Here is a 13,249-nt window from a genome sequence, read left to right on the forward strand (position 1 = left end):
GCCAGGCCACTGATGTCACATCTACTACTGAAGAGAAAATCTATGATGCATTGATGCTAGATGTACTGCTCCACCAACTGAGACCGTAGTGTTAGAAACATCAACCCCTAGCAGCGACTGGCAGGCTGAGCTTCGCCGCTCCTGCAGAGAGGAGAGGAAGGGGAAGGGGATACAGATGGTGGAGCACTTGATGGTAGCAATGAGGAGGTGGGGGAGGCGGGGCCCTTGTAGCAGAGGAACAGACGGCGCTCGTGGATGCCTGCCGTCCCACGAGCTTCTCCTTCCCGAGCTCCTCCCACAGTAACGCGAACTCTTTTCCGGATCGGGCGCCGCGGCGGGATGACTGCTTCCGGCATGAGGAGGGCCTAGAGCAGAGCCGTGCGTTATCGATGGGCGGCGATGGATCCGCAGCTCCGCCGGCGTCACATCTCGTAGGGCGGCGTCCAAGGGGAGTAACACTGGCGGACTTGACACAAGCGGACCAGTGGTCAGAGCCGAAGGAACACCCTCCTGTGTAAAGATTGTCGCCCAGCCGCCACAGCGTGAGGATTGGGGAAAGATTTAGGGCATGTACAATGCATAGCCTTAAGGTGATGCCTACCATGCCATCTAGAATCGGATATGACGTAAAGTAGGTTCGAATAGGGAAGCGGGATCCTCCCCACGAGGCGGGTGCTTGTGAAAAGAAAAAGTGTGGTCCGGTGACAAAAGCTGAAAAGGTTGGAGTGAAAAGTAGAGATGCATGTGCACTAGAGTCACTAATGATAGCTTGCATTGGAGAGAAAAAAATTAATGTAAATACTTCAAATTACTTTTTGTCATGGGGCATATGTATCCATATGCCACCATTGTATATGCCCTTATGGTGGGAAGAAACTGAAATGCAGAGTAAGCGGTTCAGGCGCATTCATTTGATGGGTAATCAATCAGGGAAATGAAGCCGAACTCGGCCTTTTTCCACCGCCATGATGGAATCAGATCGATGGGTAATCAAACCGAAGGATGACATGGCAGAAGGCTGACGTGGACAGTCTACATGTTTAGAGAATTGAAAATAGTGGGAATCAACTTCTTAAAAATGTAAGATATGCATAGACCATTGATGATTTTATTTTTAATTATTTAAGTGTCCCGAATATTAGAAAAACATAGGCGAACATTTAACGAACTAGATGATACCTCGCGCGTTGCTGCGGGAACTCTTAGTCTATAACCATGATGGTTGACAAATTGAACAACATTTTGCATAGTGTATTTACATACTTAAGATATGTTTTTTGCAATGGACACAATACTTGGTATAAATATAAATATTGCAAAATGTGAATTACGCAATCATTGTTTTTACTAAACATAGGACATATAGGCAATCTCTGGGACTTACATGAATACAATCGTATATGAACACGCTAACTGGGATTCTGAAATAGACACAATATGGAAGGTGATGTACAAAGGCCTTTCTGGGTTAGTTATAGTAGTTATTGTCATAAATCAATTTTCATATATGCATGCTTACGATCTACACAAAGAATGATAACTAAATACAAATATTGGCCATTATAGTCGCTCTCAATACGTTATAGTGAATAGTGGACCTCCAATATCGACAAAAATAACAAATTCCTTTCTCACTCATTTTCACCAAAGTGAGTATCAATTTCTTTGTCTCAAAAGAGCATGAGTACTTATCATAAGAACCGAGACTGAAAATATCCCGTTGAAGTCAGAACTTGTTTCCAACAAAAAGAAACTATAAATGCATCAGGTCATTCTGTATTGTCTTTCACATCATCAGATGAGTCAAGAACACCCAAAACACTCAACACGTTCACATCATCAGATGAGTCAAGAACACGCAAAACAGTCAACATGTTCACAGCATCAGATGAGTCAAGAACACCCAAAACAGAATGACCCAGTATACATGTTAAATATTTGTATAATTTAAACTGGGCCATAAAGATAATTTTACCTTTAATCACCGAGACAACAGTAGCTAGCTGCTCGTTTCGGTGAACATATTGGACAAAATTTTATTTGTACCAAGTAAAAGACCAACATCAGAATGGCTTGATTGACAGTTGTGAAATGAAAAACTGATGATGCAGTTTACCGATGAATACACTTCTCAGGCTGTATGTGTGAAAGTCAGAGCAACGCTTACTATAAATATACCATCCCCGGATGGATAACGGCGGCAACAATAGTTGAACAATGGAAGAAGAATCCGCAGAACATAGATGCATCAACCAGCTAAATCCACAAAAAGAAGGAAGAGGAAAAAAAGATTTGTGGATACCATGCTCGTGGCTGTCACCATGTCACGACAACCGTGTGTGTTGGAGCAGATCGGCCCTAACGTGGGATTCCCGATGGCATGGAGGAGAAGATTGGTTTCGGTCACGGTTTAGATGAAGCGACAAATATCAACTCGCCGTCCTCGCCGTCAACCTGCGGAGCTATCCGTGCGGGGTTCTCCGACGTTGTGCGGGAGCGGAACAGAATCGCCTTGGTAGAGATGAAGCAACGACGTAGTTGTCTACCTATGAATCGGAAACGGAGGCCTCGCCATGGCGGGGGTAGGGGGTGCTGGTCGGCTGGAATTCTCCACCTCACGATCCTCCTCCTCTTCCTCCTCCAGTCCTCCTCGTGCAGGGGCTAGATCGGGAGAAGAGTGGATGGGCCGGGAAGTGGGACGAAGGAGCTGGATTGGGGTATTGTGAGGGCCCTCGTGATGCAACACCGATAGGAAGGCGAGAGGCAGGCTGTGGCTGCACTTGGCGCTTCAAGCAGGAAGCAATGCGTAGCTATTTATGTTCGCTGGATGGTTTGCGGTTACAGAAGACGAACAGGAAAGGGCTGCTTTTATTCGATGGAGAAGATGAATAATCTAGAGATAGAAAAATATTGAAGGGCACTTAACTGGTCGGGGATAAGTACAACCCATGTGGACATGCGTGCTGGGAGGCAGAGGGAAAAGGGATGATGTGGTGCATGGACCTCAAACGAAAATCATTAGATGGGATGATGTGGCTGCATGGCTGAGGTGGATAGCTTGCATGTGAAGATAAATCTACTATCACTATAAAAGAAAGAGAGGGGCAGATCCAAACAATCCCACCCATCCATCATCAAGATCTAATGGCCCTTAATCATTCTGTGTTTAACGCTACCAACCACGCCCTTAATCGATCGGTAACCCACCCCGCCGTTGAAAAAAAAAGAAAATCGTACGCACGATCTCTCGCCCCGTCCGCAGGACCTCTCGCCCCATCCTTCTCCTCCCACGCCGTTCGCCGCCCGCGGCACGCGAGAGCCGCCCTTCGCTGCGGGAGCCGCCGCAGGTCGCCGCCCGTCGCGCCCTTCGCCGCGGGAGAAATGGAGCCGCCGCCCGTCGCTTGCCGCGGGAGCCGCCGCAGGTTGCCGCCTGTCACGTCCTTCGCCTTGTCGCGCCCTTCGCCGCGGGAGAGCCGGAGCAGCCGCCCGTCGCGCGCCGGGGGAGCCTCCTCAGGTCGCCGCGGTAGAGCCGGAGTCGCCGCGATCGTGAGCAGCCGCCCGCCGTCCTCCCCTACGCGGTCGAACCTTCCTTCGGCCCCTCCTCGCGCCGCCCCTCTCCTTTGCCCCGGCCGTCAAGACCCCGCGGTCGCTTCACCGGGTTGCGGCACCGCCCCATCCTTGAGGTGGGATGACCAAATCCAGAATCGCCTTACCTAACGGGGATGGACTGGAGATTTGCATCCAATCAGCCAATCAGGCCTCCCTCATCTCCACTAAGTGCATCTGAACACATGACTTCTTGCACGGTATGTGTTCGACGATTTTTCTCTGAAGGCACAAGTTGCTGCTATGTTGATTCAACCTTTGGGTAGCATTCTGATTAAAGTGATTTGGTTTCTTTTTTCAACCTTTGGGTTGTATTCTGATGGAAGTGATTTTGTTCTTCCAATCTATGTGTAGAATGTTCTGTTTGTGGAGCAAGTAGGCGAACCATTGGAGCGACGTGATACTCCATATTGGCATAATCCCACTAAATAGCATGGTTAATGATTCCGATTTTAGCATCTAATAATTTTTCCAATTACTTACAACTCTTATTCATATATGGTTATTTGCTGTAATGTACAGAACATTTTTCATATATCATGACCCTTTGCAGTGTTTATTTGGAACACAGGATTCCTAATTTTTGGACCTGTACACAACCAGATTTTGGGGATTTATAATGTGAGTGAGTTATTATGTTACTTGAATCGGTGTACGTAACCTGGTTTTGTTGGGGCTTGGTTTTCAGTGATTCCAACAGGTCAGTGACTTTCCACGCTCTCAGACAACAACATTCTTAATTCAAACGGTGATGTGATTTTATCCATATGAATATTGTGTTATCGTTTGTTTTAATTCAAGTGATATTACACATGTAGCTTGCTGGGTATATTTTACATATTTACTTTTGGAAATTTCTTAGAGATTATGGATGACAGCAGACAACATTGCAGATACGTTGCAGCTGGGCACCCTGATCAGGTTTCCTTTTTGGTAATTTTTGGAGATCATAGATGATATTAATATCATAGTTGTACTGCAATTTGCAAGGTTTCTTGTGTTTGTGTGTACAAATAGATCGAATCCAATTCAAGTGACTTTGATTAATTTCCTTTTCAAAGTTATTGTTGGGCAGCTATTGACCTCTATAATACATTTATTTTCACTTCTCTTTTGCTCCCAGGAAATCTGGTCCAAGCCCCACTACAGTTTTATATAAGGATGTTGGAGGCAGCATCGGAAGAGACAAGTCTGCGGTAAATTTCTCCCTGATACAGTAATAGTGTTATCTATAGTCTTAGAAAAAAATTCAACATTTTCTGTTCTCTGCAAGGTATGTTTTCTTAGCGTTTTCTAAGCATTTTCTGGTCATCAATTGACTTATCATCCTATCTTTTGTAAACCACGAAATTTTTAAAGTTCAAAAAGCGTGTACATCAACTATTTCACTTCACAGTGATAAATGGATGGAGTGCTTGTGACACAGAAAGCCTCTTTTGTGGATCTAGCTAAGCCTCTTTTGTGGATCTAACAACAAAACTATGTTTCCAGTATTTCTTTCGATATGGAAACATTTTTGGATCATCACCTAGAAAATAAATTGGCACAAGCTTACTGACATAGAGTTGCAGGTCAGCGCGCACTAAAAATATTTAAATTCAGATAAATCTTTCTGAGATAGTTTGCAGTTCCTATTTTTCTGGTCATGCTTTTTTGAAAATAACTTTTAGTCATGCTTGCCTTTATACTGCTTGTTGAAAATTCAATTTTACTTTTAGAACATGATGATAAATCTGATTCGTACTGGAATTCACTTTTCTTGAACAGAAAACAGAAGGATCAGGTTGTATGTGATAGAATATATGCCTAGAAAATGAAAAGGATAATAGATTTCTAAGTACTAGAACTGTCATACCTTTCCAGGAAGTTACTTCTTGATGTCATTCCAGAAAATAGAAGGATCAATAGAATGTTCTCGATGATCATTTTAGGTGTCCTTTTAGGCAGCAACACCAAGTAGCAGGGCTTCATCTTAGTACTGATCAATAGGAGCATGTTCGAACTACTTCATAGGTAAAAATCATTTCTTCATGACTTCTCTTATGCTCCCAGGGAATCTTGTCCAAACTCCACATCGCTGTCACCGAACAAAGTTGGAGGTACAATTGAAAGAGACCAGCCAGATTCTTGTTCCGGGTATTAAAAAGAAAACCTGGCTAGAGATTTCATGCCATGTCATTCCATTTATGTTTGCTTGTGTGCTTATCATATCTGATTACATGATTGACATTTATTTCATAATTAGTATATACTTTGACACATGATATGTTTTGCTTTATTTATGAACAACAGGATACGTTTACTTTTTGTGATCATATAAGTGAACAAACATAGCCAATGGTTAAAGTTTATATCTACTATGTATGTATATTTTTCATTCACACATGTCTCACTGCCTTTTAAGCACTTAAGAGAGCAGAACTGGAGATTGCTCTCATTAAATGTGAACAAAATTGATGTTCTTTTTTTTGCAAAATAGTAAATACTGTGTTCTCTTGATTGTTTTTTTGTCTTTTCAGTTTACCTGAATCTAAGAAGTCCGACCATCAATTAATGAGAGATTTTTGCTTCTATCATTCATGGAACCATTGAAATGAAATACATACCTTGGCTCAACCAATACTTCACAATCTTTTTGCCCAAAGCAAACAGTATCATTATTTATATGTTCTAAATTAAAATATTTTCGCTTGTGTGCTCAATTAAAATTTTACCGCTTAAAGGAAAAGAAACCATTTTTATCACTCCTACAGTTCACAGGGAGAGAGAACAAGAAAGAAAACCTTTCACCAAAATCTTGTCTTCCTACTTACTTTTACTTACCAAGAAGAATCAACAATAATTGAATCTTTTAAGAAAATGGATAAAAGATCATTTTTAGTTAGTAATGTACAACTCCCAACTTGTCTCTTTTACTTCTTTTTCTGTGCATGTGCACCCTGTTGAATGGTGTTGTACTTGTACATAATGGAATTGCAAGCAAAACAATGTTATGGATGGTCTACAAGATTATCTGGATGAATTCATCTCCAGGGTAAAAGAAGGTAGGCAATGTGCATGACATTTGATTTGAAATAATATTGCCTTGAAAATGTATGAGTGCTTTCTTGGCATCTGACATTGCAGAATCAAACATTGATGCATACCTTTGTAAATTCTCTCGGGGAGAAAAAGTATAATTTGCAAGTTGCAACATTGATTCCAAAATACATGGTGTTCACACATATCTATTTTATGTAGTTTGTGATAAACCAAAATGTTCAGAGTTTTTGAAAGCACCATCAATGGTCTCTATTTATATGGAGATAAGTTATGAAAAAATGAGGTTCAACAACTTTGAACCTATCTCTTGCTAGATGTAAGGGCCTGAAAACATGGTTTCAGGTCTATATGATGAATGTTACCTTCGCTGTTTCTTTTGTGTGTCATCTTATATTACCATCAACAACTATAAGTATAAGGTAGTATGAGACATGCACACAAGGTGTATATGATTGGGAGTGGATGTATCTTTTAAAAGAGCATTAGCAGAGACGTGCGTTGCACGTGCAAGCTTACTAGTTAGATAGTGAGGTGAACTTCTTAAGTATATAGGATATGGTTGGACGGCTGTGGCCTCTATCCTTATCCACGGACATGTCCGAACATGTATGGAATACTTGGGGTGTCCGTTCTGACGAAAGAAGCCGGAGATGCCCTAGGCCATTCCGCCGTTCGCCTCTATCAACCGTAAAACGTATTGACCAAAGCCGCTTTCCCGCATGCTTTGGAAATAGTCATCCATGTGTTAGCTTCCGGAAATAGCGACAAACGCAGGGGCCCAGGCCGAAGTTTGACCCCCCAACTTCTCCTGCAAGAATGGATCGCGAGGCCCCAGAAAACTGAGGAAAGTAGACCGAGCCCCAAACGAAATCGAATCGAGAGGAGAGAGGAAAGAGAGGAGCACGCGCCGCCGCCAGGCCAAGCACATCGCCATGGCCGCCTCCTCCCGCCGCGCGTCCCAGATGCTGGGCTCCGCCGCCTCCCGCCTCCTCCATTCGCGTGCCTACGCGGCCGCCGCCGCCGCGCCCTCTCCGGCGGTCTTCGTCGACAAGAGCACCCGCGTGATCTGCCAGGGCATCACCGGAAAGAACGGCACCTTCCACACCGAGCAGGCCATCGAGTACGGCACCAACATGGTATGTCCCCCGCGCGGCCTCCCTCCTCGATGTATTGCTCGATCCGTTCATTTCCTCCTCTCTAGTGCGGTTCTAGGGTTTGAGATTGAGAGATACAGTCGACAATGCACGATCTCGTGGGTGGGCGGCTGTCGATCTCCATTTTCCGCCTTTTAGGGTTTCGTCTCTTATCGATGTGTTGTTCCAGGGGCATTCTTCAGTTTGCAGCCAGGACTTCGGTATTTTATTATGACTCATCAGACAGCAAAACATGGAGAACACGGTTTTTATGGGTTCCCATATGTTTTGTAAATCTAGGGCCTGCTCGATCTAAACTTAAAAAGAGTTTGAGGAACAATTTCCATGATGCACGCCCTGTATTTTCAAGCTGCTATGGAAAATCGAACCGAACTAAATGTTATGTATTGTAATGCTAGAATTCTTCAATAAGCGGGGTGGAGACATCGAGTCATATTTTACTTTTGATATTATTGGTAGCAATTCGGGCAGGGCGTACGAGGAAAATGCTGGTGCGTACGAGGAAAAAAAAACTGTCATGTGGATGGTGAGAATTATGTATGCATTCCGAGAGCCTCACCTGGGCAGGTTGCAGGTTCTAATCCCATTACTACATCCTTGACCAGGAGCTCACAGTTAACTGTCGCATACTGGTTGTAACAGTGACATACTGACACTACATGCTAATTATTAGTTGTCTTATGAATGCATCTGCAAAGATACCTTTGTACCATCAAATCAAGGCACTGGCATGTTTCTGTAAGGTTGTTTGGACTTCTCTTAAGCCTTAAGATATATAGATATGTAGCTTGATTTTTAAAATATAATCATCTTCAACTAATTATTATGTCTCTTCTATGGTTTTCATCAAATGATGCCCTTTTAACTTAAGTACTTTGCATTGAACAGGTAGGTGGAGTTACTCCCAAGAAAGGTGGAACTGAGCACCTAGGCCTTCCAGTTTTCAACTCGGTAGCAGAAGCTAAGGCCGAGACAAAGGCCAATGCATCTGTTATATATGTTCCACCACCATTTGCTGCCGCTGCAATAATGGAGGCATTGGAAGCAGAGCTTGACCTTGTTGTCTGCATTACTGAAGGGATACCTCAGCATGACATGGTATGGTATTTTTAACAATTATGTACATCACTAAGCACATTGTTTGCTGTGTATCTGAGCATAATAATTTTTGTGATGCCATTTGTGTTTCCTTTGGCTATAACTTGATCAGTGTCACTAAATACATATGGATATGTAGCTAGCTATATGCAGATAGGCACACATTGAACGGGTTTAGGTTTTACTTATACTTCATGTGCAATTTTGTCCTGAACCATTTGGCAGTTAATTTATTGATATTAAGTGCACAATGTTAATAATCCATACCACATCATAATTATGTGTTTATCTTTCTCACCGTTTAGATAATTTCTTTCAGTTTTGTTTTGCTTCGTTAAGACCTTAGTGAAGTCATCAGAATGCTCCCTTTCTTAATTCCAGGTGAAAGTGAAGGCTGCTCTGAACAGGCAATCAAAAACCAGATTGATCGGACCAAACTGCCCTGGTATCATTAAGCCAGGTGAATGTAAGATTGGAATCATGCCAGGTTACATCCACAAACCAGGACGCATTGGAATAGTATCTCGTTCTGGTACCTTGACATATGAAGCGGTATGCCCATTATTGTAGACTTGCTTTAACCATTGAATGCATTTGCCTGACCTGTATTTCTTTCTTATCGATAGGTGTTTCAAACAACAGCCGTAGGATTGGGGCAGTCAACTTGTGTGGGCATGGGTGGTGACCCCTTTAACGGCACTAATTTTGTTGACTGCCTTGAAAAGTTTGTTGATGATCCTCAGACAGAAGGTACATTAGTTCTTGCTGGGCATCTACATTATTCAGAAAAGCTATTGATTCTTTCATTTATTTGTCAGATTTCCCAATTTCCCCTTTATTGGTACTAGGTCACCAGCATGATTAGTTTGCAATCTCTATGTGAAACCATTGTGGCTCCCATGTGTTGATAGGACAAATAAGTAGACCTTCATCTTTACTGCTTTAGTTATGTACCTTTGTATATGCCCACATGACGGCACCCCACCAATTGTTTGCTCTGGGCCTGTGTTGATACCTTTGAAGGAAATTAGTAATATAACAGAACGAAGCTCCCTGATTTGTGACTTCTGTGTGCCGTTGATCCCTTTTATAGTAGTTAATGCATATGAACGTCCTGTTACATTCTTTAATACTGTGTCTTCCAGTTAATGTTCTCATCTGTTAACGCTGTTATATCCCTCTTAAGTATTGTTCTCATTGGTAAAATTGGTATGTGCTTTTTAGGTATTGTTCTCATTGGAGAAATTGGAGGTACTGCTGAGGAGGATGCTGCAGCCTTTATCCAGGTGAGAGTTTTATTGGGATAGCCTTTTCCTTGTTGCATGTTCTGCTTCTTAGCATCCTTGCATTTTCTAAATAGTAGTCCCTCTTGTACTAAATCAGCGACACTTACTTTGGGACCGAGGGAGTAGCATGCTTCTTTATATCCTGTATTGCAGTTCAAGCTTGGTGGCAATTAGAAAGCCATACTTTTGTAGCATGTATTGTATTATCAATGTTCATTTATATGATCATGATCTTGCCATAAAAGATGCATTGATAAGTCTTAAAAGCCCTTCTGGTGTAACATTTAGATAATGCATGTTTGTAATTTAATATGCCTTATTAGGCAAGCTCAAAATTTGTCTGGTTTAAGAGCTGGTAAGCACGCACACTTCTAAGCTTTATATAGCTCATTTTATCATGCGACCCAACCCTTTATCACTAGCAAAAGAAGATGATTCAGTTTCAGTAAGTTCCAAGTAGGCCACCCCACTATTATTAGTTTTCATGGTCTTTTGACATGTGAAGACTTAGATTGTATCTGGCCTGGTTTACAAGTTAAAATTGTGTCCTGATGCTTTCTTAGTGTTGTGAAGTGACACATGATAAGTAGGCACTGCTGATATTCCATGTTATAATATAGCACGTGTCTACTTGCTAGAACTCTTTTTTTATTTCTTTTGATTAGATGCATGCTTTAAGTAACATTTCTGATCAACTAATCTGACTTGACATGCAAATGATTCAGGAGAGCAAAACAGAAAAGCCCGTCGTTGCATTCATAGCTGGACTTACTGCACCCCCGGGCCGTCGTATGGGCCATGCTGGAGGTATTGACATAACAACAAGTTCACTATTTATTTCCTTTGTCAATTGTATATATCTTTGGGCGTATTAAGTTGAACTAGGTTTCTCTCTTGGTATTTGGAGACAAGATGCCCTTGAGGGTTACGTTACCAATTGTTCATTAGTTATCTGTAGCTATCCAATACACCCCCCCCCTCCCCCCTTGTCAATGGTAGTTCAGATTCTTCAGGAAGAACATGTATATATATTATTCTGTTGTGCAATAAGCGACAGATAACAAAAGATAAATACTTAAGAAGTTTTCAGATTTGAGTATGGAAGTCTCACCCTGGTGGGTGTGGTATTGAATCATAACTCTAATGGTTGTTAGTTTATTCCAGTACAGAGTATGAGCACTTGTACAATTTAATTGGTAAAGTAGCAAAACAGTATTTTGGACCTGGTTTATACTCCTACATAGCTTTATCAGACCCTGTTGCCCACTTTGCCATCTATTTTTTTTGTGGTGCCAAATACTTTGTTAGCCGAGCAATGAGCAATGTTTGTCTCTGTTCATTTACTAAAATGATTGGCAATTATGTATGGATTTTGTGTGTTTTGGAACTGTTTCACACGCACCGTTTCTATGGTGACAATCTGCTTTATTTTCTCAACTCTTTTGCTGTGATTCTCAATATAATTAAACCATAAAAACAAAATTGCTGCATTACTTTATTATTTGCAATGGCGTTCAACTGTTACGAGTGCTAATCTATGGATATATTTCTTGCATGATGCAGCAATTGTGTCAGGGGGAAAGGGTACCGCCCAAGACAAGATCAAGGCACTCAGGGATGCTGGGGTTACTGTTGTCGAGTCACCAGCTAAGATCGGTTCAACCATGTTCGAACTTTTCAAGCAGCGCGGAATGGTAGAGTAGAGAGAAGGAATGGTACAGTAGAAAAGAAAACATTGGGAAACTTCTTTTTGTTGCTCGTTGGTTAATAGCGAGCAATACGTCGGTAGGGCCCCATCGCTGGTCGCTGAGTTGAGCTACTCAGTCCCTTTTTTCCTTTTCCTTTCCCCGTCTTAAGTGTGAGACTGGCCTTTACATGTGCTCATTTCAAATGTTCAATAAGACAAATTATCGACATGCTCTTTACATGTGCTTGCAGTTGGAATTCATGGGCCACCTATGCTCTTTCAAGTTTTTCTTAATGGCAATCTTCAAATATGGCTGTATTTTCTCTCGTTGGAACTCTAAACATTTTCTTTGAGCTTGTTCTACTATACAAGACGGTGGCTGTGCATTGGAATGTGTGATATTATCCTTGGCTAAGGTGTATGTGAAATATCCCCTTTTTTTGCTTGTTGAGTTTGACCAAGTTTGCACGAAACTAACCTATCAAGGCAACGACCCACGCAGGGGCACAGTACGATAACTAGAGCAGGAACAAAACGTAGACAATAAAGCACTATGAAGCCAATGGATCTGAAGAACAGACGCCGTACTCCATATCCCCATCAACCATCATCATCATGCGCAGCAGCACAAATTCAGCAGTCCTGCCCATGATATCAAATTCATACAAGCTGCAAATCAGCGGTTGTTTTCTGGAGTTCTAGGATGTTTAAACTCAAAGGTAGCACAATTTCGACAGTTCCAAATGGCCCACCAAATAGCAACAAGACCAATTGTATATAAGAAAAAAAAAATCATCATTAGGCAAAAAGATATAACACCAGGAGTAGAACTGCCGGATGTTGTTGGCGCACAATTCGCTGCCAAGCATCGATCCAACCGTGCGCCAAGTCAATCTGGCCACGGGACATAAGAGGAAAATGTGCTAAGAAGTTTTTCTATTATCTACTACTCCTTCCGTCCGAAAATACTTGTCGAAGAAATGAATGTATCTAGACATATCTTAGTTATAGATATATTCATTTTTAGCCAACGGAGGGAATAGCATTTATTGTCAAGAGACCACTCAATTTGGTCAAGATCATTAGCCAAACTGAGCTTATCTGTTGTTTCATTAACATCCTACCATTGACTAGATATTACTGTAATATACTTCACGGTGCTGCTAAATCTCAGTCGACAGACATCGCGAAGTCTCGTTCCTGCACCGTTTGATCATTTGTTGCATCAAGATTAGCACACTGCTGGGTATTTCGTGTAACAGGCCCGTGTAGAGAAGTTCTGGGGTTGGCCTGCTCTTTGTCTTGTTTTTCTGTGTGGGAGCGGCCTTTTTTCTGTGGTGGGCTGGGTGACACAGTGAAGGGTCTTTTTCTTTGTT

General features: G+C 42.1%; 1 protein-coding gene and 1 long non-coding RNA gene across 2 annotated transcripts; both read left to right on the forward strand.

Annotated features, from left to right (window-relative positions):
• Nucleotides 1-3,812: 3,812 nt before the first annotated feature.
• LOC123188103 (uncharacterized) lies at nucleotides 3,813-6,219 on the forward strand. Its single transcript, XR_006494337.1, has 3 exons — nucleotides 3,813-4,306; nucleotides 4,469-4,802; nucleotides 5,659-6,219. It is a non-coding gene; the product is annotated as an uncharacterized lncRNA (long non-coding RNA).
• A 1,256-nt stretch (nucleotides 6,220-7,475) lies between these two features.
• LOC123188104 (succinate--CoA ligase [ADP-forming] subunit alpha, mitochondrial) lies at nucleotides 7,476-12,159 on the forward strand. The gene is made up of 7 exons (XM_044600142.1): nucleotides 7,476-7,784; nucleotides 8,691-8,900; nucleotides 9,282-9,452; nucleotides 9,527-9,650; nucleotides 10,125-10,186; nucleotides 10,912-10,993; nucleotides 11,750-12,159. Exons 1-7 carry the CDS (start codon nucleotides 7,581-7,583, stop codon nucleotides 11,887-11,889), a joined length of 993 nt encoding a protein of 330 aa, XP_044456077.1. The 5' UTR covers nucleotides 7,476-7,580; the 3' UTR covers nucleotides 11,890-12,159.
• Nucleotides 12,160-13,249: the final 1,090 nt, after the last annotated feature.

The sequence above is a fragment of the Triticum aestivum genome, chromosome 2A (assembly GCF_018294505.1).
Source record: "Triticum aestivum cultivar Chinese Spring chromosome 2A, IWGSC CS RefSeq v2.1, whole genome shotgun sequence".
NCBI classification, from domain to species: Eukaryota; Viridiplantae; Streptophyta; class Magnoliopsida; order Poales; family Poaceae; genus Triticum; species Triticum aestivum.

Excerpts from the sequence above, each read along its gene's own strand:
- LOC123188104 (XM_044600142.1), top strand. The coding sequence starts at position 7,581 with ATGGCCGCCTCCTCCCGCCGCGCGTCCCAGATGCTGGGCTCCGCCGCC. Across the intron at positions 9,453-9,526 it reads GTACCTTGACATATGAAGCG|GTGTTTCAAACAACAGCCGT; the intron begins GTATGCCCATTA and ends TCTTATCGATAG. Across the intron at positions 9,651-10,124 it reads TGATGATCCTCAGACAGAAG|GTATTGTTCTCATTGGAGAA; the intron begins GTACATTAGTTC and ends TGTGCTTTTTAG.